General features: G+C 39.6%; 1 protein-coding gene and 1 long non-coding RNA gene across 3 annotated transcripts; both read right to left on the bottom strand.

Annotated features, from left to right (window-relative positions):
- Positions 1-547: 547 nt before the first annotated feature.
- Positions 548-25,897, bottom strand: LOC140951591 (salivary peroxidase/catechol oxidase-like). Its single transcript, XM_073400878.1, has 7 exons — positions 25,405-25,897; positions 21,396-22,168; positions 20,441-20,619; positions 5,078-5,397; positions 4,267-4,517; positions 2,682-3,009; positions 548-1,281 (listed from the first exon to the last, which is right to left on the bottom strand). The coding sequence occupies exons 1-7, from the start codon at positions 25,893-25,895 to the stop codon at positions 1,233-1,235; spliced, it is 2,391 nt and encodes a 796-aa protein (XP_073256979.1). The 5' UTR covers positions 25,896-25,897; the 3' UTR covers positions 548-1,232.
- On the bottom strand, positions 16,010-19,154 carry LOC140951593 (uncharacterized). Of its 2 annotated transcripts, none has more exons than XR_012167304.1 (3): positions 18,930-19,154; positions 18,719-18,824; positions 16,010-16,306 (listed from the first exon to the last, which is right to left on the bottom strand). It is a non-coding gene; the product is annotated as an uncharacterized lncRNA (long non-coding RNA). The 2 variants fall into 2 exon arrangements; XR_012167305.1 differs by having other exon boundaries at positions 18,719-18,844.
- Positions 25,898-26,537: the final 640 nt, after the last annotated feature.

Raw genomic sequence — 26,537 nt, forward strand, 5'->3', positions numbered from 1 at the left:
TTAAGGCAAGCATAAACAGGCTCTCTTACTAGTGAGAGATATGACGAAAACGCAAGAAAGCACAAAGATAAGGGAATACAGACGGAGAAGAAATGGGAAGAAAAAGGAACAGGAGAGGAGTCGCACCCTACCCCCAACCCTTTTCTCTCTCCCTAACTCCCAGGACACTGTTCACAGACAAGAGTCGGCGGTGTTGGTGTTTTTTCACCAAGGTATTGGTGAACTCATCATCAGAAGTAGCCCTAGCCTGTTACAGGCTCCAAGATAGTGGTGAAGAGTCGTTCAATAAAAAGGACGGTGTAAAACGAAATGCGAAAAACGCGCGGGGGCTAACCCTAACCCTAACCCTAGCCTCTCTCCCAGTTTTCCGCCGCCACCGCCCCATTTCCCAAGTCGCGCGCGTCCTATTTTCGCTCTGCTCGTTTTAATACGTCCCCACTAAGATTTAAGACAAATTTAGGTATTCTGTACCGATCAGGAGCTTTCGGGACAGCCCATAACAACCATAAAGCAACAGTGATAATTTATCATTTCAGCACCATTTTTTATTTATGCATTTTGAGAAGAATATGGGTGCATCGTTAACTTGTGTCATATGGAGTGAGCCCCCGCGAAGTGGATACAATACGCTGTTTGACAAAAACCTACTTTGTTATGAAGAAGGCATCCTTGATTATTACAGATCTGCTACTGAAACTATTACACAAACGGACTGGCTGTGTCACGAAATTTATTCAGAACAAACGATGGGAGCAACTTTCAATTTACCACTCAAAACGTTAAAAGAAGGTATAAATAACAAAGCATTTACAAATGGAAGCCAGATGGTCAAATTTGAGGGAGGATTGCAATTGTAGGTTTTGAAAACTTGTTTCCCAATAGTTTTTCAAAGTTCATTTTTGTTGTTTGTTACGTTTCGGCTTGGGAGACACACATTCGTTCGACACGAAGCTTTCGGTGTTTGTGTAATTTACAAGCAAAATTTCCAAGATCTATGGCGAAAACAATATGAACTAGACAGCCGTGACGTCACAGCCCCTTTCAGTGTAAAAATCAAACGTCACATCTCACCGATCAAAAGAAAAGAAAAACTCGAAAATATAATTACAATTCGCTCACGAAGGGTGTCATGACTTTCTGTGCAGAATAATGGTATACATGTATGTTTCTTCTAACCTAAATGCAGTCTAATTGAAAGCCATATGATAAGCGAGTGATTATGCGTTCTTCATTTAAAACTCATCATGCGTGTCTTCAGGTTCGTCGCTGTATACAGAGTCACTGTGCAGGAAAAAAAAAACACGGATACATCAACGGTTACAAAAACGCTTTTGAGAGAGTATCCTATTTTAAAATTTAAATTGCCTGCCCTCGTGAAATTATAACTTAAAAATTAGGAAAATGACTCTTCCCTCCCACCTCCCTCTCCCCTTACTGCGGCGTTGGATCGCGAGAGGTCCGTTGCTTGAGTATCATTGAACAGATGCAAACAAACATTGATTATCGTATTTGCTCGATTAAATGCCGCGCCTAATGAGAAGAACGGGGCGTTTATTCGAAGATAATGAGAAAAGAAACTCATTTTAATAAAGATATGATCGTCGCAGTGGTAATTGTAATTAACCAATTGCAAATTAACCCCCCCCCCCCCCAAAAAAAAAAAAAAAAATTCGGAACTTCAGCGGGATTCGAAACCATGACCTCTGCGTTAGCTCTGCAGTGCTTTACCAACTGAGCTATGAAGACCAATACATTGGGAGCGGGCCAATTTGTTGAGTTTATCTTAACCCGTGAAAAAAATGAAACAACTTGCAGCTCGGTAATAAACACCCTTCCGGACAGTTACGATTTTATCTCGGCAGGCAAGCGAGACTTTGAACGCCTTTCTGTTTTACGTAATATTTATGAATGATATATCGTAACTGCTCGATCAGTGATATAAGAACTGAGATTTTGAAATTATAAAGTAATAAACATCGCGGCGTTTAATCGAGTTAATACGGTATAGGGAAGTGGTGAAGGTCACGACTTCTCTGGTTGTCTTAGCTTGCCTACCTGGCGGAATTGTTTTTGCGCGTGGCCGCCATTAGAGAGTGTTAGATCCTTGTTTACGGCGAACCTCTAACCGCGGTTTGCAGTTCGACGTTCAAACATAATTCGATTTAGATTGGTGGTGGATTAAAGAAGTGAATTCTGGTTTATTTTTCCATTTAGAAATAGCAGAAATATCAATCAGTGAAAATAAAAGAAATTTACGGAAACACTGGGTTATCTAGCAGCAAAGAGCTGTAAATTCTTACATTAGTTCTCGCAAATTTACGGCCGCCATTTTGAATCAGCAGCCATGAATGGCACTTGTTTTCAAGATCCAATAGGATTTATCAAATTTAGCATTTCGCCCGAATCTGTGCCTCTGTTAATGGATAAAGACTTGCTCCACATGATTTTTGTATCATTACGTGAGATAAGACAAGAATTATACGCTAAAAGCTTTCAGGTAAATGACCTACGTGAAAACCTACCTCCCCACGTTGAAAACGCACGTCGTAAACCTCAAACGTGACGCGAAAGACTTGTCACGTGACCTCCAGCAGTTAGAGGTTCGAGGTAAACTCGGATCTAAGACTCGCTATTCTCGCCGCATGCGATTAAAAGAAATGAACAGCTGTCCTTTCTCTTACCTCGATGGACAATCTGTAGTCCATGCTTTAAGGTTTATCTTTGGCAATTCGTCGCAACTGCACCTTACCGAAGACTGCATCAAAGCGTCTTTTTGAATTGAGGTAATGTCATCACTGTTATCGCATATTATCCTGGAAAAGCGTGTTTTCCTGATTTCTTTTAGCTGACAACGGTTGAGTGCTGTCTTGTCGGTGTTTAAGGTTGCGTTAGGTGCGTTTTCATGCCAAAAGCGATCTCCGATTTTGGTGCGTTTGAACTGATTTGCTAAAATGCACTGAAATGTTGCACTGAGTTCACCTCCTTTAGGATCACTTGGTTCAAGCATTCCTGAGAAGAGATCGAAGTAGCAAATGAAGTTTACTTTTTAATAAAAAATTAGGTGAGTCTAATTCAATAGAAATTGTTGTAAGTTTTTCTTTCTTTGTGCTGCATTTCAGCCCCAAATCTGACCAGGAAAAAAAAAAGCCAAAAACAAACAACAACAACAACAACAACTGTAAACTGCAGGCCTGTTCACACTCAGGCATAATGTATGCGCTTTCCCATCAAAATATGGAAAAAATATTCCAATCGTGGATGCCTACGAAGATTTTTGCTATATTTGGGACTGAGTGGAGTTAGTTTAAACACGAGTATATATGATTACAAACCGAACAGGACGACACGAAGTTCTGTTACCAATTAATCTTAACTATACAAATTTGTGATGTTTTAAGTCTTTTTTAGAGAGAGTTTTTGCTACCAGTGAAAAAAACAACTAGACGGCGAACAGTCTCTTATTTTTCTTTGCAAAGTTACTGCACGGGAAACCCAAGCCACGATAAACCAGGGCGTAAGCCACAGAGGAAAAAATAAGAGACTGCTGACTCTTTTTATTCTGTCTGGGTACAACGAAGCGGTCAAGGTAATTTAATTAACCAATCTGAACCCGAGTAACTTTAAACGATTTATAAATAGTACATAAACAACTGAACAATTTTACTCTTTTTTATAATCCGGTAAGATTACCTTGAATTCCTTTCCCTTGAGGAAATTCACAGCAGTTTCCTTCCGTAAGATATCGTTAAACGGCTTACAAGCGATTACCGCCAGGTTCGTAATTGTTCGTGGTTAGTTGTAACGCGTGACTATTTTTATCACTTGCGTCTGCACCACAGACCAGTCAATGATCTGCCAAAAGCTGTAAAATTGACCAATCGGTTACTTCGTTTCGTTTGTTTACTACAAAAGAGTTCGCAGTCCATCTTTTCTCGTCTGGTTCCAATCCCTTATTGTAACATAACGTCGTGGTTTGCAATCGCGCTAGCTGAGATAAGAACTAGACGGATTTTAGAGAAAAGGGGGACCGCAAACAGTCTGAAAACAACAAAACATTCAAATGCGCTCGCGATTACGCGCACTGTCCAATTTCACTGTTCTGTTAGAGCTGAAATCAGAACGGTTGATAGCCAATTAGATTTCTTCGCAGATGTAATTTAACTATAGTTTCGTTTCGTCTGTAGTGCAGGCTAATAGCCAAGCAGATTTGAGAATTTTGTTATAGTTATGACTATGGGAGGAATGTGATTGTTACTCCAGACTTACCTCCGGTGAACAAGTCTACATCCTGAACTCTCTTGTAAACTTTTTCCAATATGGCAACGACCTTTTTGTCCAAACCGGCAACCGTTACCAAGTCAGAGAAATTGCTAACGAGGGGAAGGCCACAAACGCGGCGAAACCTGGTGTAGCTAGGCAGTCCACGATCATGCCCTCTTCTAATGTTAACAGCGATTAAGTCAGACGTATCACCTTCACCGCGACTTAGGTTTTCTTGGACTGAAGTTGAAAAACGCCTGTACGACAAAACAAGCAAACAAAATTAATCAGTAAGTAAAATAGAAGGAGGGCGCATAAATATAGTACATTGCGCGCGCAACCTACAGTTTAGTCAACCTCGTCTACAGGACTAACCTATCTGTAGGTTGCAGTGAATTCGGTGATTTCCTAACTATAAACTCGTACCCAAAGCGAAGAAAGATAGTGAGTACAGTGTATAATAAAGGCGCCGATTGCATCTATTCATCGCCTATGCAGAGTATGTTGTAACCACTTGATTACCATAATCAAAGTGAAAGCTTTTCAAGGGTCTTCAAGGTACAGAAAGAACGCAGTACAATTCCTTGAATTTGGCTATAATAAAACCTCCTCTAACCCGCCAAGCGTGAGCTCGGATCCTTCGAACTGACTCTAAATTATCTCTTGCAAAGTTTTGTGAATCCGCGCGAATCGGTGTTAAACCTATCAGGCTCACAACTATGCATACCCTAAAAGTAACACTGAACTTTTCTCCTTAACAAGCAAATTAAACAAATCAAAAGGACTGCGTGTACGTGCATGCGATAACTTCACTTACCCGTCAGCTTTCGCTGCAGGATCTTTAAGTAAGCCCCTCAAAATGGCGTCGACGCCTCCTTTAAATACAGAGTACAAGGGTGCTGGGTTGTTAAAGTCCAGTACTGGGATTGGCTGGAATTGTAATTTGTCTTTGCTACATTTGCTGCATTTGTGTTCAAAGCCATCTTGAGAGAATCGATTGAAAAGCTCTTGAACCAAACTGTGGCCAAATCGATATCCAGCTACGGCAAAGGCTGTTAATATTTGCGCATTGACCTCTTTGTCATAGCCTGTGAAATACTCCTCTCCCTCAAGAAGCACAAGACCAAATTCTTTTCTCTAAATAGTGGTGAAAGTAAACAAACATAGAATAAACCTTTTTTGTTATGTAAACGGATGCAATATAACATTGTTTGCGTTTTATGCATAATCACTCGTAGAGCTAAATACAAATGTAAAGAAGGAGAGTATTCTGTTGGAAGTTAAATGTAAATGGTCGAAAAAGGCGTCTTTATTTTAGGTTTAGTAGCTCGAAATAATCATCATCTGGCTTACAATCCTGAGTCCTGCGGTGCACTTATTTACCTTATTTACCTTTCTCTCTCCGCCATTGCTTCATCATGATAATGCCAATTACTCGTCTTTGTTCGTTACTCGAACTTAAAAAAATTACTTGTGAATGACAAAATCTGGGCTTCGAGTCAAACAATTAAATATGTCTTTTAAGCATTAAATCAAACTATATCAAACGTTATAAACAACTAAAAGTGAACTTGAATGTATTGAATAACATGAAAAACTGTTAAGCTAACAAGTTTTAAAAACCACAATTGTCATCCGGCGTTTCAATCTTCCTCAAGTGTATTGACTATGTTTATGCTTTCTTTTAATATTTTGATTGGTTATTTTAATTTTTAACTCAATTTGGTGGCACTTCCCCCCCGTTTTAATTGTAATAAATTTCGTGACAAAGCTCTCACGAAGCCACACGGAAAGAGAAAGAGGTCTAAACGAAGAATTGAGCTCAGCCCTGGGAATTTAAGTCGGGACCTCTGCCACAGAAGACCGCGCCCCCAACCCGGCAAGGAGCCTCTTAAAGAGCTGTGGGTAAATTTTTTAAGTTTTAAATACCAAATTTCTAATCGAGTATAGTATGGTTAGAGCTCCCCTTCTTTTGAGTAGTTACGTGGCGAATTCACTGTTTTTATAGCGGCTTTTTAGAGTAACGAGTTCGGATCTCTTGTTTACAAGAGAAATAGTTTAAGAGCACTGGGCTTGATTGGAATTTGCTTGTCTCCGTTTATTTCCTCTCCTCAACGAAAAATTTTCGTTTCTCCCACATGTCAACTCTCTACTTGAGGCCACTCTGGTAAGCAACCGCTCCGCTGACCACTTTTGTTAATGACCGACTGGATATCAGTTTCTTCTCACCCGATTCACGCAACCCCTATGGGTGATACCCGCTGAAAATGCACCAAATTACGCGGGCATCACCCGCTGAATTACGTACTATAGTACGGGCAATATGGCGGTCCATAGGCTACACAACCATCTGTGCAAGTAACCGTGATATTTTAGATAAAATAAAAATAATTCCGCCTCTTTGATACAGTGGAAAATGGAAAGACTAAAATATTAACGTCTATTTGATATATAAACCGCAAATTTTCAAACAATTCCAGCTAATTCCGCATAACCTGAAGACGAGTAACAAATTAAGGGCGAAGTTAAGTTGCTCAAAGTGAAGTTTTACTTCATTGTGTTAGGTTAAAATCCATCCGTGATTTGAGATAAAACGTCTTTAGTAAACAATTGTAGTTCTCAACGCGGAAAATAAAATATTCTGGGTTTCGGGAGTGCGGTCTGGCTCACGTCTAATAGGATGCTGATACGACGGGCGTTTTTGAGACGGGCAAATTCGAGAAAGACATTTTATTACAGTTCCCCCAAATGAAGTGTATTTCTATGATATTCACAATTCAAACTGTTCCGAATCGTGTAATAGACACGTTTTAAGCAAAAATCTGGTCTTCCAAAAGCCCAAAGTAAAGAATTTTGGAATGGCGAGTGCAGAGTGTGTGACATCCTATAGGATGCCGATTCACGGGCATTTTTAAGGAGGGCAAATTCGAGAAAGACATTTTATTACAGTTCCCCCAAATTAAGTGTATTTCTATGATGTTTACATCAAACTGTTCCGGATCGTGTAATAGAAACTTTTAAAGCAAAAATCTGGTCTTCCAAAAAAGCAATATATAAAAGGGCCCAAAGTAAAGAATTTCTGAATGGCAAGTGTAGCGTGTGTGACATCCTATAGGATGCCGATTCACGGGCGTTTTTAAGGCAAGCAAATTCGAGAAAGAAATTTTATTACAGTTCCCCCCAAATATAGTGTATTTCGATGATTTTAACATCAAACTGTTCCGAATCGTGTAATAGAAACGTTTTAAGCAAAAATCTGGTCATCCGAAGGCGCAAAGTAAAGAATTTTGAATAGCGAGTGCAGCGCGTGTGACATCCTATAGGATGCGGATTCACGGGCGTTTTTAAGGCTGGCAAATTCGAGAAAGAAATTTTATTACAGTTCCCCCAAAATGAAGTGTATTTCTATGATATTCGCATCAAACTGTTCCAAATCGTGTAATAGAAGCGTTTTAAGCAAAAATCTGGTCTTCCGAAGGTGCAAAGTAAAGAATTTTGGAATAGCGAGTGTAGCGCGTGTGACATCCTATAGGATGCCGATTCACGGGCGTTTTTAAGGCGGGCAAATTCGAGAAAGAAATTTTATTACAGTTCCCCCCAAATGAACTGTATTTCTATGATATTCACATCAAACTGTTCCAAATCGTGTAATAGAAGCGTTTTAAGCAAAAATCTGGTCTTTCGAAGGTGCAAAGTAAAGAATTTTGGAATAGCGAGTGCAGCGCGTGTGACATCCTATAGGATGCCGATTCACGGGCGTTTTTAAGGCGGGCAAATTCGAGAAAAGAAATTTTATTACAGTTCCCCCCAAATGAGGTGTATTTCGATGATATTCACGTCAAACTGTCCCGAATCGTGTAATAGAAGCGTTTTAAGCAAAAATCTGGTCATCCGAAGGCGCAAAGTAAAGAATTTTGGAATAGCGAGTAGAGCGCGTGTGACAATATCCTATAGGATGCGGATTCACGGGCGTTTTTAAGGCGGGCAAATTCGAGAAAGACATTTTATTACAGTTCCCCCAAAATGAAGTGTATTCCGATGATATTCACGTCAAACTGTTCCGAATCGTGTAATAGAAGCGTTTTAAGCAAAAATCTGGTCTTTCGAAGGTGCAAAGTAAAGAATTTTGGAATAGCGAGTGCAGCGCGTGTGACATCCTATAGGATGCCGATTCACGGGCGTTTTTAAGGCGGGCAAATTCGAGAAAGAAATTTTATTACAGTTCCCCCAAATTAAGTGTATTTCTATGATGTTTACATCAAACTGTTCCGGATCGTGTAATAGAAACTTTTAAAGCAAAAATCTGGTCTTCCAAAAAAGCAAGGGCCCAAAGTAAAGAATTTCTGAATGGCAAGTGTAGCGTGTGTGACATCCTATAGGATGCCGATTCACGGGCGTTTTAAAGGCGGGCAAATTCGAGAAAGAAATTTTATTACAGTTCCCCCCAAATGAAGTGTATTTCTATGATATTAATATGAAACTGTTGGGAATCGTATAATAGGAGCGTTTAAACAGAAAAACTGATCTTATGAAGGCGCAAAGTAAAGAATTCTTGAATGCGCCATTTTCTCAATAGACCTTAATGCGACTTGTTTACCCCTTAAAAATGTTGCCTAACCATTGTCTTAAATTTATCTTGGGACGACTGTAATACCCAGGAGAGATTGGAAACAATGGTTGTGCAAAATTTTGGGCCTTAAACAAGGTTTATTACGGTTTATGAGAAAATGGCGAATTCAAGAATTCATCCAGGGTCACATCATTTTTAGGGCGGGGAAATTCGAGAAATAACGAAAGGATCTTTATTTCAATATTAATAAGACCAAAAAAATCGGAATCGTATGATAGAAACGTTTAAAATGAAAATCTGGTCTTAATTCTAAATGCGCAATCATCCGAAATCATCTGGGCCAATGACATACATGATGGGATGGACTGGTAATTTTAAGGGTGGGCAAATTCAAGAGAGAGACTTGATTACTGTTTGCCTAAAATGAAGTATATTTCAGGATGTTAAGATCAATGTGATTTGAATCGTAAAATAAAAATATTTTTAGCAAAATATGTTTTTCTGAAGGCGCAGTAGCCGCAGTTAAGAGTTGATCCCTTAGTTAAGCTGCACCGTCGGCCCCCCCGCTTTATTTTATTGTCGCAAATGCAGGGAGCGTATTAATTAACTGCAGAGATGAGTTAACTGACCTTGAGTACTGAGCATTAAACTTTCACACAAGTGAAAAAATCAAAACTTCTGACATCCCCTTCAGCTTGTTATCCCTGCTCCTAGAGAAATATGGAATACTTCACATAACGTGCACGAAACACCACTATTTGACAGCTGTACTTGATGGCAGTTGGTGAAAATACACTGATTTCACTGAGCGTATCGAGATGCCGGACTATTCCTCGTAGTAAACGGGTCTAAAGGCCAGCAATGCGTAGTTGCCCCAATATTCCATGACAAATACAATAAAACCCACAAGTAAGATCCTGCAGTTTCTCACTGAGTTAGCTTTAACAGATTCTTCATTTGAAATTTGCTTACCAGATTAGCATTTTTCTTTATATTTTAGTGGGGATAACTCCGTAATCTTTTAATTTTTACCTTTTATAAACTTTAGATTTTAGCGAATTATAAATTCACCTTATGATACCAAGTATAAACTCTTTTTATAATTTTTTTTCCTATTTTTTCAGTGTCCCCAATTAGCTTTTATAAGCTAAAGACATCGACACTTAAATAAAGTTGTAATGTTATGTTGTTATGTTATAGTAAAAAGAAGAACTGAATTGCTGACCTGTCTAATTACACTCAGTTCTAACAATTTTACACTCTTGGCACCTAAGTCTCCCCAACATTTCTTCACTTATCTTCAGTATTTGCCCAAGAGCAAATAGATTTTAGAGAATTAATAAGAACTTCTTTCAAATTTTAGCCTAACAGGTTCTTAAAACTCAGGTTCTTTATAGTCGCGCTGGTTTTAGTTGAAAACACACACTGATTTATACATTAACTCATCGAAGTGCCCACTGAACATTTCCAAATTATTAGAAAGTGGGATCCAAGCAGGGAACAAAACTGCCTTTTTGAAACACAATGCTTTCACGGCAGTTCGTCGCATTCGTTAAAGAGATGGGATCTAGGAGTCAAAAATGTCTATTTGGCCCATATTTCATGCAAACTGGTGGAAATACACTTATTTCACAGCAACTCACACAGTAAATTTTAGGTAATTGCCTAAAAAAGATTTCCGGTTTTAACTCCCAGTCTGGAGTTAAAATAACTCCGAAAATGGGGTTATTTTACTCCTTACATGAGTTGTTTTTACTCTTATTGGAGCTTCTTTACTCTCAGCTCTGTTCAAGTGGAGTAACAATTTTAGGTACAGGATAACTCCTTTTTGGGGGTTATTCCAACTCGTCAATATCTGGGTGATTTTTACTCCTGAAAAAGAGTTCTTTAAACTCCTTTTTGGAGTAAAAAAAACTCCCCCCCACCGCCCCCCCCCCCCTCAAAAAAAAAAACCTCCACTGTAAGGAGTTAAATTAACCCCACTAGACTAGAGGAGTTTTAATATTATGGAACTGCCGGACAATATCGCTTTTTTAAAAAAAAACTGGAAGATCTCAGCCATTCTCAGGGCCAGAATTCGAAATGCGTATTGGCCATAATATTCCAAAAATTCTAGGGGAAACATCTGATTTCACAGCAGCTCATCAAAGTACCAAACTATTTCGCGATTATTAGAAGATGGGATCCAAGGACCGAAAAATGCAAATTTAGCCCTATATTTCATGGAAACTAGAGGAAAGGCCCTGATTTCACCTCACTTCATCGAAGTAACGGAATATGTTTCACTCATATAAAATACAATAATTTCACAGCAACAAACACTGGCGAAAACAATTCATTCAAGTGCTGGAATATATTTCGCATTTATTGAATACTAAAAAATTAGGATGAAAAAAGCGTTTTTGGCACCATATTTTCTGCAAACTATATTGATCAGAGTGAAATACATTACTTATTTCGAAGCAATTTATTCAAGTCCTGGGGTGCTTACCATTTGACAGAAAAATCCGGTTGGGGTGTCGAAAGCATAATGGTAAGCGATTTACCAGTTTACCGTAGAAATGCCACATCCGTCAGGGTTTGAATTCAAAAAAAGGGCAAATTTGTGTAGCGTGAGTCTGGAACCGAGAAGGAACAAGAAATTGGTTAATGGTAAGCAAAATTCCGTTTGGTTCGTACCAACCGGAATGAAGGGACTACCTCAAAACGTACTCCTTAATTTTCGGTTGGAATTTCCGAAAAGTGACCTTACCATTTACCTTCCATCCGGAATTTCCGACATTTTCTGTCAAATGGTAAGCACCCCAGGACTATAAAACTCCGTAGTGGCCCACACTCCAAATTGAAGGCCGACGAAAATTCCGCATATTTACCCGGATATTCAATGAAAAATAGTAGGAAACACTCATTTCACCGCAACCCGTTCAAGAGCAGGGGCGTTTCCCCATGCATCACAAAATGGGATCTGCAGGCCAGAAATGCGTAATTTCCATATAATGTTTCTTTCATGTTTTTAGAAAAACGCTGATTTCACAGCAATTCATTTGAGTGATGGACTATTTCCCAGTCCGACGAAAATGGGATCTAAGAACAAGAGTGCGTCGTGGCCCAATATTTCATGATAGAATAGTGTCAATAGTGAAAACACAGTAATTTCACTGCAACCCCAAAACTCCGCATATTAAACCGGATCCGTTCCAGGAAAAGTAGTGGAACACCACACATTTTCAATGGGATCTAAGAACCGCGTATTTGGCAAAATATTCCATGTACGTCTCCATTCATGTCCAGAAATGGATACAATGGCGAAAATGGCAAAAATGGCGAAAAATCGCTAGCCTCTGACGGTTTGAGTTGGATGCCAAAAGTGGCCCCTTGGAGACTGGCGATTTTGGCGAAATTGGCGATTTCGACGAAAATCGCTAGAGGGCTTGTGATATCCAGAATTTGGCAAATATTCAAATTGGTTGCAAAAAGTGGCCCCTTCAAATTATATAACTAAAGACGTCCCTTAGGGTGCAAAGAAAGTCAGTTTTACAGCCTGCCATTCATGCAGGCAAGCTGTAGCTAGCAATTAAGTACTAGCCCACAAGTCATTTCAACTAGCCCCCAAACCCCTTTTTGAATTAGGAGCCGATTACAAACCCTTTTTTGCTTACGGTTTGGCGATTTTGGCGATTAATCGCCATTTCTGCCATTTTCGCCAATGCGTGCATTTCTGGTCATATCTCATGTAAAAATTGTGAGGGTAGGTGTTAAATGGGAAAGGGGAAATTCGGGCGCGGGAGCGCGAGGGGCGCACGAGGAGGGGGAAAATCCATGGGAATTAGTGAAAATACTTATTTCACAGCAGTTCATTCCAGCGCAGCGGACTATTTTTTTCGTATAAAATGGGATGCATTATATGCATTATCATAAAGTATTTTTTGCAAACTAGAGGAAACATAGCGATTTCACGGCAGCTCATCATCGAAGTCCCAAACTATTTCGCAAGAAATGCGTAGTGGCCCATATTTCATGAAAAGTAGGGGAAACATACTAATTTCACGTCAACCCAAAAATTCTACATCTTTACCCGGGGCACTAGCTGACGGCAGCTTGCGTATTGAATGGCTGGACCTTCCCCCCACCATTTGGAGATCAGATATCCAGAAACGTACGCAACAACGACATCTCTTTTGAGTCAAGTTTGAATTTTCGCCAACCCTTAGTTGATTTGTCGTCACCTTTGCCATTTTTGAATCGTTGTATGCAAGTTCGCCATTTTCGTCGAATCCCCACTTTTCAAGAGAGCCCTGTCAACATCTCAATAGAAATTTTGCCAACCATATCGCCATTTTTGTCAAAATCGCCACTTTTCAAGGGGCCCCTTTAAACCGCCATCTCTTTAGAATTTTCACTAATTAAACCTTTGGCATTCGCCATTTTTGAATTATTCGTCATTTTCTTCAAGTTACCCTCTTACCCTCTGGCGAATTTTTCCAGATTTTCTATTGACGCCGTTGCTGGTTCCTTTATACACATAAGCGTGCATTAGGACATGGGATCTAAGGACAAGAAATAACATCCCGAATACCTGAACAATGCACTGTCAATATGGTCAAAATCACATTTTGTTTCTCTATCCACTGCATCATCCTCAGTTTCCGGGAGTAGCAGTCAGACATTTCCTTAGCCTCGCCCTTATCGTCTTTGAACGGAATACTCATTGATTAAAAAATAAAGTTTGGGAGGGAGATGTCTTCAATGTGACATTGCAAAAATGTTTGACCTTTAGAAGTTGCCCCTCAAAAGGAAACAGTTTCATTTTCCGAAATATATTTTACTTTCTCCTCTAAGGGCAAACTGAACGAGATACCGTGGCATCTATGAAAGGCTGGTTTTCACTAGCGACGGAGTCTAAGTCGGAGACGTAATCAGAAGCGTAGAGCTTATGATCTAGTGAAAGCAGCGTTCCGATTCCGCTTACGTCTCCGTCGCTTACGTTCCGCTTATGACCTAGTGAAAACCAGATTGTCGGAGTCGCAAGCAGAAGCAGAAGAACAAAACCAATCTCAAAGCGTGGGACCGTGCATTGTGATTGGCTTATCCTTCCGCTTCTGCTTCCGACAATCTGGTTTTCACTAGATCATAAGCGGAACGTAAGCGACTGAGTCGTAAGCGGAGTCGGAAGAAATGGAAACGTTCTCATTCTTCTGAACCCGATTCCGTTGCGCTTTTGACTCCGCTTACGACTCCCACTTTTTGATTTTCACTGGTCATAAGCGCTCTTACGATTCCGACTCTGTCGCTAGTGAAAACCAGCCTTAACGAAGCGGAAAACGTCGCGTGTTGCCCGTTTAAGTGTTCAATAAAGGCTGGATTTCACTAGCGACGAAGTTCGGAGTCAGAGTCGGAGTTGTAAGAGCGCTTGTGACCTGGTGAAAATCAAAAACAGAATCGTACGCGCAGTCACAAGCGCGATGAAATCCGCAGTTTCCCTTTTTCTTCCGAGCCCGCTAACGACTCCCGTCGCCTACATTCCGCTCATGTTTTAGTGAAAACCAGATTGTCGGAGTCGGAAGCAGAAGCGGAAGGCTAAAACAATCACAATGCACGTTCCCACGCTTTGTGATTGGTTTAGTTTATCCGCTTCTGCTTCCGACTCTGACAATCTGTTTTTTACTGGATCATAAGCGGATTGTAAGCGGCGGAGTCGTAAGCGGAATCAGAACGATGTTTTCATTACATCATAAGCTCTACGCTTGTGATTACAACTCCGACTCCGTCGTCGCTAGTGAAAACCAGCCTTTACGTTCCTCGTATTTTCTGAAGCAAGGTTACGTTTTTTTTTTAGCTCGATGCAGTAGATGCAAAGCTCTACGTCAGGGGCGGATCCAGAATTTTTTTTAATTAGGGGGTCCAATCTTTGATTCCTCCCAAAATTACATATTTTTCAAATATGCCTGAAATTTAATCGTGCCAAAAGGTACCGCGCGTTTCAATGAAAAATCAACCAGCTGAATCGTGATATGCGATCCTATAGATACAAAACTTTCAGGGTCAAACAAGCAATAAAAAACAACCGCAGGCCTGATAGGGGCGGGTCCGGACCCCGCCCCGACCCTCTCACTGCATCTGCCACTGTACGTCTTACGGTTATGGGGACTGGCAAGTTACAACCCACAAACTCTTTTTGCAGCCAAAGGTCTGCTTTCGGGTAATTCACTTGACCCCAAAGGAACGTGGGAATGGCCATACCACACTCAAAATGTAAGATTAAATACAAAAGTGTGCCGCCTTTGCCAGTTTCGGCAGCCTTTTTATGTAGTGTAATTTTACAAAATGTAAAAAAAACACATTAATGGAATATAATTTGTCTTCAAGTTAAGTGTATGCATTTGCCTTTCATAACAATATTTGGTTTAAAATTACACCCACAACTCAACAACATTTTCTACAATTTGGAATACGGCATCAATCTAACAGTTTGTGTATAAAACGGTGAATCACACAGGGCCGAGTTGTTCAAAGCTGGGTTAAGATAACTCAGGGTTAGTGCGAGATTTGAATTCAGATTTGAAAGCTTAAAAAGCACTTCAGTTTTAATTCTTTTTGTCTACAAGTTGATGATTGGAAGCTCTAAAAATAACAGAGAAAATTACCCCAGAAAATGCTTTTGAACGCCAGAATAAGAAACCCGGGTTAAATTTAACCCCGGGTTAAGCGTTAATCGGCCTTCCAACAACTGGGCCCAGAACTACAAAATATAGAAAATAACCTTTTTTACTCACTATAATTAACTTGTCCTCTACCAATAACTTGAACCAAAGTTGATGGTTAACATCTGAAACTTGCATTCAATGCAGTTCATCAAAGGATGGGCACAGAAAAAAATGGGCCTTAAAAAGTCTGCATCCCTTGTTTGTTTTGCTTTGCTTTTCAATCTTATGAAACACTTCTTACAAAATTTGTATCCCTAATCCTCAAAAGAAAGAAGACATGCTTCTAGAAGCAAGGAACACAATTTTGATTGAAAACTCATTTACTCATCTTTCTGCCATATAATGCAATGTAATATTATTCTTTTGACAATATATAAGACTCGGGCACTAGTTTTATGAACTTTGAGTGCCTTTGATAAGGGTGACACAAATGCAGCTTCTTTGCATATTTATTTCAATCACATAAACAGTGACTGTAGCAGACATATAAATTACATGAAAGTATTAAAGCCAGCCCACAGATAGCTAGCCTCCCATGCAGACATTCCTAGGCCATGTTCTTTGAGGAGGATTGTGTGATGAGCCAAAAGAAAGACAGCGTCAGTGGAAGGCTAACTGATAGCAAAACTTGGGTTTAGTAAAAGGCCACTAAGGATTTAAGCTGTGAGCTGGCTTCCAGAGAGTAACATCTCTCCTTCTCTTTCAATGGTTTCTTCTCTGTGACAGTGCATTCTTTCACTTCCTCTAATCCCTTGTCCTTTGTAGCAGACACCTGCATGTAAAATGAAATTGGGAAAAGAGATTTATTTGATCATTGCTTTTAGAGAATATTACTTGCACATTTGTCTGTGTTACACAAGTAGTACTATTGTTAACAGCTTTGTTTTCACACCATCACGTATTATGTTTTTGCTTCCCCAAAGTTTCACTTTGCAATTCAGGAACTTAAATTCATCCTGTAAATTGTGAGCATTTCTCTCCTCTAAATACCTGCTTTGTTGGGATCTTCATATAACACAGGTTGGAAATGCTAAGGATATTATTTTGAATTTTAAAACATATCACCACTCCCTGTGTGTATGGATTAATAATTTTATAGTGAATGTTTCTGACTTCTTAACATAAGTCAGGCTGATATCTCCCAATAACACTGCCTGGTCGGTGGACAAGGGCCATGGTGGAAACAATAAACACAGCTAAAAGATTTTAGAACTTGGTATCAAAAATTAAAAGCTATAGATATTCAAATGCAAAATAACTCAAAACATTTGAATGCCAACTCTGGCATGGTTGGTCTGGAACCCCTAAGATTAAGCTTGGTAAATTCAAAAAACTTGGCGGGTTCACAGCTGCAAACATGTTCATTAACAACCACTTGAAATACTAAAGAACTGAAAAAGGCAAAAGAGTAATATTTAAGTTATGTGTTGTAAGAGTACAAAAATATATAAAACACAGTAATCAATGCACATTAAGCAGATGTGTAAATCAACTACATTGAACTTAAAGAAATCATTGACGAGTGGCTTTATAGCACCACATTTTAAATCATAGGAATAACAATAAATACAAAAGAGGCGAGGGAGAGCAGGATGTTAAATGAGCACTGATGTCTGTCAAGCACTTTGCAGGGTTCTTGGTAAGATGAAAGAGTAATACAGTTGAAACCCTCTACAGAGGCCACGTTGGGTACAGAAGAAAGTGGCCATTGTAGAGAGGTTGAAACAAGAGTGAATGTATGGACTGTCCGCCAAAAAATGGCCGTTATAGAGACGTGACCATTGTGGAGTGATTCGTGGAGGTTAACTGAATATATAATTCTCCTCCTCGTAAACAAAAATTATGGAATGCCATACTCAGGAGGAAGTGACTGGCTGAGTAAGGAACCACATCAGACAAGTTGCAATCTTGCAGTCCTTGGTTCGAGTCCTGCTGTGGTCACTTGCCTGATTTGTTCTTAGTCGCAGCCTTGATTGTTAATAGTTTTAATGGTTGCCTCCAGTGCCAGTTGGGGTTTTGAATCCTGTTACATTCTAATTGTTGAATTATTTGTTTCCATAATGATTTGCGTGGAGTGCCTGTAGAAATAGCTGGAATGCATACTAAGTGCAGTTTTCACAATAACAAATCTGGCACATAAAGCATGAAACAAGGATCAAAGATGCATTTTTAGCCCTATATTTCATGCAAACTAGTTTGAATAAACTTGTTTTTCAACCATTTCGAAAGGAAATCTACTGAAAATGACAAACCAACAATGGGGGCAGCTTCAAATGCATACATTGGTTTCAAATGGGATCTGTAAAACCACAGAATAACGGGAAGTAAGGAAAATCTTTGTGATGGTGGTGCACACAAGCTAATACAGAAACCAAGGCTTGTTTAGAGGCAGCTGGGGATGCACGAGATACTAAGGCAGGTATATATTTATAAAATCATGTTAGACCGTCTGCTGCAACTTCTATATATAAAATTTAATAAGATAATAATTTGAAAAAAAAAGCAAAATGATAAATTGTAATGACTGACAAATAACGTAGTTCACCAAGGGATCTGAGAGCAGTTTCTACTTCTAGCCAAGTTTAAGCAACTTCAATGAGATGCAGTTAGAGCAGCTGAGAATGCAAATGCTTTCTCTTAGTACCTACCACCTACATTATTTCAAAAATAAAATAATTAGCATGAAGTTTAAAAGCATAAGGGGGATTGACTGGATTTACAACAATTTGATTTGAAGTCCGGGTTGAACCTGTAGAAATTTACATTTTCAATCAACTCCGGCGTACTCAGTATTGCAACTTATACCGTTACTTACGTGCCTAGATCAGGGACCAACTTAGTCTTAAGTACTTTAAGGATTTCCAGACGATGGAAAATATCTAGTTTGTCGTGAAACTGCACAAGATTCGCAAACCTTTGCTATTGTACTGCAGTCCAAGCAACGACGAAGAATACCAGCTTCGAAGTCACAGAGGTGACACCTGTTGTTCTTTGAAAACGAACCTTCTTTAGAAAAGTTGTCGTTCGAGCAGGTTGTCGTAACTTGGCACACACATCGTCTACCCTTGACAGTCTTTTTAGAGCGAAGATCAGTGCTAAGCTTAAGTTTACATCTAGAGGTTTTCTGGTTTAATTATCGCTGAAAGCGAGGTTCGAATGCGAAATGGTAAGCTGCATAACATACCTGCCAAAGATTCAGTCTACGTCATAAATCGTCGCGATCCTGTTCACCGGCATCATCCGAAATGCTCGCACTAAGCTGTTCTTCTCCTGCTTACCGCAGTGTCCGCCTGCAACCAAACGAACTGGTCTGTTAAAGTGTCAACAACACTAGAAAAGATAGGTAAACAACGAAGGCAAAAATAATGAACAAAATAAAGGCTTTCACAACTTACCGGCCCATTAAATACTGCTTTGCACGTTAAAATATAACCTCAGTGACAGCGTGCTGCAACAGATTTTATAATAAGACCGATAAACGTGCAATTACAACATGTTTTATCCATCATCCTGCACCATCCGGTACAGCACTTTCTCAGTCGTACTATAGTACGTACTATGGCGGGTGATACCCGGTAATTTGGGTATCATTTTTACGGGTGATACCCAGTACCCTTTGAGTGAATCGGGTGTTCTTCTCTGTTTCTTTAGTTTCATGTTCGCCCACTCAGGCAACACCCGAACTGAACAAATTAACTTCTTGCTCAAATTCAGGGTTATACGCAATAGGAACGCCAACGGCTTAATACTGTATTATCTTCGAAAACATCGAATGTGATAAGTAATAAAATAAAGCTGTTTTATCATTTCATCAGACTGTATTTTAGTCATAAACAACAATGTGCTAATATAAAAGTGGTCTAGGCGAGCGCATTCATTTGCCACATGGTCACTTGGAGAAGTTCATTATCGTTCGCTGAACCAGAAAACGACTTTTTATCCGAGGTGGTCGCTTACGGGAGCCAAATGACTGTATAATAAGTGCCGTCAGAAAAACAAGTTCTTTGCAGACAGGAAGAAGAACACAGGCACCCAAGGACTGTTTTCTGTAAAATATCTTTTCGGAGAAGCAAATATTTGCCTAGAATGACCGTTCCATTCATGCCTGACAATTTTCGAAGCTTGTCTAATAAATTCCCTACGATTTTCTAATAAAAGTTTAATTTTGGAATTTTACGTCCCAAGTTAGGCTATTTGTCGAAAAAAGGAAACCTAAAATTGTCGGATTTAAAAATGTGATGACGAGAGGAATTAGAAATGTCTCACTTTCGTAATACGTTAAATTTCATCTAAAATTTTCGGGAAAATGATACTCAAGCCCTTGTAATTTCGAAAAGACTCAAGTTCCCCTAGGATGACCGAACAGATGCAAATTTTACATCGATGCTTAGAATGCATTTCTAGAGATCTAAAAGTACTTTAGATAGCCTAAAAAGTGTTTTCTATGTATTTATGAGGAAACCGTGGTTGGGTGCCCCTGGAATGAGAAGCGCCGCTCTAACCTTCCTTGAATTCAAAGTAATTGACATTTAAAACAGAAACCTACTCATGTACTTTCGACCTCGTTAACACGGGTCGGGACAAAACGCTTTGAACGGGGGACGAATTTTTACTTGTGCAACCTGTGTTACACGGAACGTTCCAATTTCTGTTACAGATTGCAGTACCGTTTTGGGTGTTCAAAACAATCTGAAGGACGATTAGTCCTGCGAATAAAGTACAACTAACATGTTATGCTTTCTGGAAATTTTTAAGGCTCGGAAATTAGGCATGGGATTTTTTGGGGGGGTTTACTTGTGGTCCAGGAATTTTTTGGGTTTTGATTGTTGCCCCCATACGATCATCCCCGTCACTTGAAATCTGGGGACATGCTAAAAAGGTAGGGTGCAGCTTTGTAGAGACCTACCGTGTGCTCACTCAAAAGTAATGGCAGGAACTCGCCGAATGTTATGATTTGTAGCTCTGCTCCGACGATTCTTCTGGTTTCTTGATAAATCTTTTCGGGGTCCCAGTCTGTATTCTTTATGAAAAATGTTGCGATACGGTTGTGTTCACGCACGAAGATAGTATGGACCGAATTTAGACCTGTAGGTTTAGAAATATTATTATGATAATTAGTTTTTCTTTGTGTACTGAGTAAAGTACCCAAGGACTTGGTCTTAATTTTTGCACATGTTTGTTGTACTGTACGGAGAAAGACTTGTATAATTAGTAATAGTATTTTATATGGGAAAGATGAATTGTTTTTTCATGCAGCAGCATTTAAGGTTGCGGGAGCTTTTAATCATTACCCTGCAGAAAACCGAACTTACTGGATTGGAGCAAAAATGATGAGTTACTGGAAATGTACGTACGCATGCAAAGGACCTAAAGTATCAACCTAAACTTAGTCCTATCTTTCTCAAAAGTTTCATCGAGGGAGATGAATTAATTCCTGATTTCTCTGTTGTTTTCCTCAAAGGAGGTTTGTGCGAAATCGGTGATAACCAAAGTATAGGGTTTTTCGTCCTGTTTTAATAGTGTAACGTTGCGTCACTGGAGGTATGAAATATTGCTCGAGGAAATTACTTATCTCACGAGTTTTTGTCTTTCTTTCTTTTTCTTTCTTTTTTTTCGCGAAAGGAATTAAAGGAAAAGTGTTTCGTGACATGAGGATACCCTGGGTATCAGAGGTTTTTTCTTTCGCACGATGATCAAGAGCAGCGGAGAAGTCTCGGGGTCGGCGGCAGGCCGTCACGTCTTCGGTCGAAAGCCGAAGCCACGAGCGGCGAACCAAGAAAGCGGAATCTGCGCAAGAAAAGTCTCTGACACCCAGGGACCTCAGAGAGATGAATTTATGTGGATGGCTCCGCCTATCTTACCAGGGTTCTCATTGTTTCGTATGTCTCCGCTGAAAAAACATGGTTCAAAAAAATTTCTTGTTGGGCAGAAACCGTCGACTTGAGCAGGCAGTAAGCTTTTGAATTGGCAGCCATGTGGATGCTTCATGACCAACAGGAGGCCGTCTGCAGCACGAAGTGATTCAGCAATCTCGTCAGTTGATCCATACACGTTAGATGCGTCAATATAGGCTGTTATTGTGTTCCGATGTTCTCGAACTTCTAGTTTGCAAAAAGAATCTGGTTTGATGAAAGCCTCTCTCTCCATTTCAATAAATTTAATATATCTGTCACGGAAAATCATATCGCTTTTGGGAATATGAATGTTGATACATTCAGGTTCTTCCTTGTCCTCGGGTGGCTCACAGTTAACTCCCTGTGCCTCCGCCAGCGACAGGTCGTGGTCCATGAACTGTCCAAAGTTCATGACCAGATGGGACAGTACTCTAGAATTAGGATTTAAGCCATCTGCGTTGCTGCCGTGAACTTTGAAACTTACTTCTCTGGTGTTTGGAAGTGGGTGACCAGTCACTGATTCTCGAAGGGTTGAGATGCAATCCCCATAATCGGCTGGTATAAGTCGTTCGAATTTTGTGTTGATTGATCCAAATTCTGGGTTTTTTAGGTTGTTGCAGGTTCCATTGATTGTGCGATATTTGGCGTCCTCATCACATTCTATGGATTCCTCTTCTTCAGGCATAATTCTCATTGCTCGCCGGAGGATGATTCTTTTACACCTTCTAACTTGTTCTCTCCTGTTAGAAGATAATAATATTAGGAGGCTGTAGAAAGAGACCTGTTTGGCGCTGGTCTTAATCTGTTTTAATTTTATGAAACTAGAAATTAGTTATCCAACAGCGATGGGAATCTTGGTGCGCTTCGACGTTTGTGCAATCCTTAGCAGTACTGTAATGCCTCGTTTAACGGAAAGGGAGCCACCCTCCCGACTGAATCAACTTTAAAAAGCGTTTAAAGTCCACCTCTTTACTTGAGCCTCGAACTGAAAACAGCGCCTACGCATCAGATTGGCCTAGTTGACTCCGCTGGGGGAGTCAAAGTGTTTATATGGAGAGAAGTTGTACTGACTAGGAGGGTGACCTTGACATCGAAAAAGGGTGACACAGCTAGACGGGTCACCTTTCTAGCCGAGTCAACGTTTCTTTTCTTATGAATTTGATAAGCGTGCGATATGTGTGCTGTGAAACAGTGCAGCCTGATATTATTGTTAGAAAAGTAATTTATTATTTACAATCTTCCACTCGCGCTTGTAATACGAACCCTGATTAAACTTTCTTTTAGCCGTAGTTGGCTATCTAGCATCTCATTTCTGGCCCATGCTCTTGAAACAAAATACCATACAATAGTGAGCTTAAGCAACGGCGTTTTTGAGCAAAGTCGCATGTCAACCGGAAGTGGACGTTTTGCATTCTTGGGCAGTGGTTTTCCTTGGGTTATAAGCCTGAATAAGAGTAAAAACACTTTGCAATACACGTTTAGAAGTATCAAGGCATACAAAAAGTTTCTTCGCTAATAAAAAAGTTCTTTGCTTAAGCTCCCTAACGCCCGAAAGTAGCGGTGATTGTCACAGGCAGCCGAAGCTCTTGGAATATGTCCTATAAAAGTGAAGAGGAAAGAAATAACCTCTTCGAAATTAGGGGAAATAACATCGTGTTATGAAAAGAAAAGCCCATCGCAATGGGTTGACTTCCCCTGGGGGTACTACGGATTTCAAGTGAGGGAGATGATCGAAGGATTTTTTTGGGTTTGAGATTTTCCATTCCGGCATTTTTTGGGGTAGGAAAATTTGGCAAGTATTTTTTTGGAGGTACTCAAAACAATGTGAAGCGTCGTGGCAGTGCCCGCGTATCTCGGCCGCGTAGTTCTGCGAATAAAGTTCAACCGAACTTGTTTTGCGGCTGTTTTATTGTTGCCCCCGCATTTCGCCCAGAATGGGAAATCCCAAGAAGGCACTTTAGTAGCTCGCTCGTATATTAAGAAAAGTACTTACACGGTTGAAATATACAGCCAGTATACCAAAAAAAAATCTCGATTTGCTTGAACAGGGGCAGCATGGAATCGTTGGGTAATGATGACGTTTGTTTTGTTTGCGCCCGCAAGTTAGAGATGTTTCAATGACGTAAAACAGAAAATCCGGAAGGGACCCGTTACTAATAGGTAGATTTTGTGACACTTATTGTACAGTCATACTTCGATACTCTTTTGCGTTACGTGTTATCAGCGACATTCTGTGGAGCAGCTGTTTTGAAACTTATGGACCAAAAGGACACTCGTTAAGCGCAGATGAAGTTATAACAAGGTGCGTATAACTGTATATATATCAGTAAACACTTGTTTACCAGACACGAGTTCCCAATTTCTTAGATTGGAAACAATTTGACAGACTCTCTTTCTCTCTCTTTGGTGGAAGAAGACCCAGTCCACAAACAAGCAAGACGATTGAATCAACGGCTAGGTTATCACTAGCAGAACGATGGACGATTACAGAAATTCGCCGACAATTAAATTCCGTGCTGACTTATTCCCTACTTACAGATGTCCTTCTATGAAGTTTCGGGAAAAAGACTAGAACGCGCGAGCGTGAATTAATCAAACCTTTGAATTTCTAAGGTTTACATTCCTGCAAATAAAATGAACAGTATGTAAAAAGTGATAGAGAAATAGCGAAAAATTGCAACTTCTAATTAAATCTTTTTTTATGGTTTAGAATATTATGGTTTAGAATAAGAATTATTTTGAATCGAAACTGAGAATGTTTTAATCAAAGCTGTGTAAGTCGAAGTGAATCAGTGCTGGGAACTTTTCTTTTCCTGTTTTTATCTCACCTACTGTATGGAATATGTGAGAAAATCTTCATTATGAATCGATATATTTGAACCGGAGCTACACAACGACCAATCATACTATTGACCGACAATATACAGAGCGAGGGCAGCTGCAGTGTCAACTATTTAAAAATTATTCCTCGAGCCCCAATGGGTTCTGAGTCAATAGCCCATGAGGCCGAAGGCCGAATGGGCTATTGACTCAGAGGCCGTGAGGGAGAGAGGAATAATTGTTTTAGTAAAATCCAACTAGTTGGTTAAAAAAATATCGAGACAAAACAGCTTTGGCTAGTTAACGCTAGACTTTAATCCTTTTTTGCCGCCAAAAGCCGGCGCTTTTCGCCACTTGTGGGCTATAACATATAGCCTAGTAGTAGCTCAACCAATCAGAACGCAGCATTAATAATAGACCACTAGCTGGATTTTACTAAAATGCATCACATTGCATCTGGAAATTTTTAAGGCTCGGAAATTCGGCGTGGGATATTTTGGGGGTTAATTTTTGGTCCAGGGTTTTTTGGGTTTCGTTGGAAGCCTTAAGGATTGTTCGGGTTTTGATTTTTGCTCTCATTCGATAAACTCCGCCACTGGAGTACCCCCCTTCCCCCCTGGGGTTGACTTAGGTATAATCTAAAATTACCTAGTAAATAAGAATGAAACTTCTATGTCTATTCAACCTATTAGTAGGAGAGTTTACTTAGTTTACGTCTGGAATGGTAAGGTGTTTTTTTTTAAATTGAGAATTCCAGCAATTATTTATCTTCCTGGATCTTTTACCTAAATTCCCATACAGCCAAGCTCATTTGGAGGATTACGCATATAAGACCACTCGTAGTTATGATGAGAGTTATGATTGAAGGTTAGGCTGCGTGTGGTTGAATAGGCATATAAATTTCATTCTTAGATTTATGTAACTTTAGAATAAGTCAACTCATTGAAATGTTCCCTTCTTCTCATTACACGATTTTATGTGTAATTATTTTGATTTTTCCTTCTTACCTCTTCAATTAGGTGTATACCATGACATGTAGGGTTTGACATTTACTCTACCAAACTACTATAATCATTCCCCTTTAATGTACACGTAGGTTAAAATTAAGCCTTAGTAAATTTAAAAGTGTATGTAGATGTAAATATGTTGTACTCACTCAGAGAGGCTGGTGTCAATACCCAACAGTTGCCGAATAGATGTGTCGTTGCACAGAGTATTCAGAACACATGCGCTGCATTTTTCGCTCTTCGCGGCAGCATTATACTGCTCGTCGGTCATAAAATTCTTGCTTCCGTGCTGAAAAGCCTGATAGTTTGGTCTCAAGGATGATTCTCTTTCCGCCTCTAGATTCCTTTCCTTAACAGTTATGTTGGAGCATTCATTTGCGGCGAGTTCCATAGCCCTTGTTTTGATAGTCTCGAAAGCATCTTCTTGACTAACTTCAAGGAAGCTGTCTTTGTGTTTTTCTCTCAGGCGGGGGATGTGTACAAGAGGGTCTTTGGGTAAGTTTCTTTCCTGTACGTCTTCCAGGTCAGAAATTTCATCGAACACTTCTCCCGTGCCGGAAAAAGTATCCTCAATGACGTACGCTGAGACCAAGTCTATGGCCAGCAGAAATATCAAACTGACCAGTAAACGTCTATCCATGGTTGACTAGAAAAATAATTGAATTAGTTTTAAGTTAGTATTTTTAGTAGCATGTATGGAAATATGGCGCCAAAATACTATTTTTAATTATGATTCAGATTTTGGTTCTGGTCGGAAAAAGACTTAAGTTCTGAAAATAAGTAGTTCGAGTAGTTCATCGTTTCCATGCTTTTAATTTCTACATCGTTATTTCGTATTCACTTTTTTATTTTCAATAAGCAAATAATGAATAAGATCCTTATCAAGAGATAAGCTATATCCACCTTTTGAACCACTAAACCCGGATTGTGTATAAGCCGCTTGTATACCATCAAATTTTCAGTTTAGTGTTGTTTTATGACACCGATTACTATACGCTCTTGGAAGTTATTTGTATTTTTTTCGGCTTTCATTTATACAAACTTAAAAAGGCTAGTGGAAAGAAAACACGTGTTCCTTATTTTGAGGATACACAACAACATTCTCAGCTGCTGAGAAAATATCTACTAAATTAAAGTCGTTGTGTGTGAACCGTTAAGCGGGCAAATCTATGCAAATAATGCCGAAAAGAGGCAAGTCAAATGCAGCTTAAATATTCCATTGTACTATGTAGAATTTCGCGATATTTATCTGTTACGAAGAAGCGCGGCTTTTAAAATTACT

The sequence above is a fragment of the Porites lutea genome, chromosome 11 (assembly GCF_958299795.1).
Source record: "Porites lutea chromosome 11, jaPorLute2.1, whole genome shotgun sequence".
Classification (NCBI taxonomy): Eukaryota; Metazoa; Cnidaria; class Anthozoa; order Scleractinia; family Poritidae; genus Porites; species Porites lutea.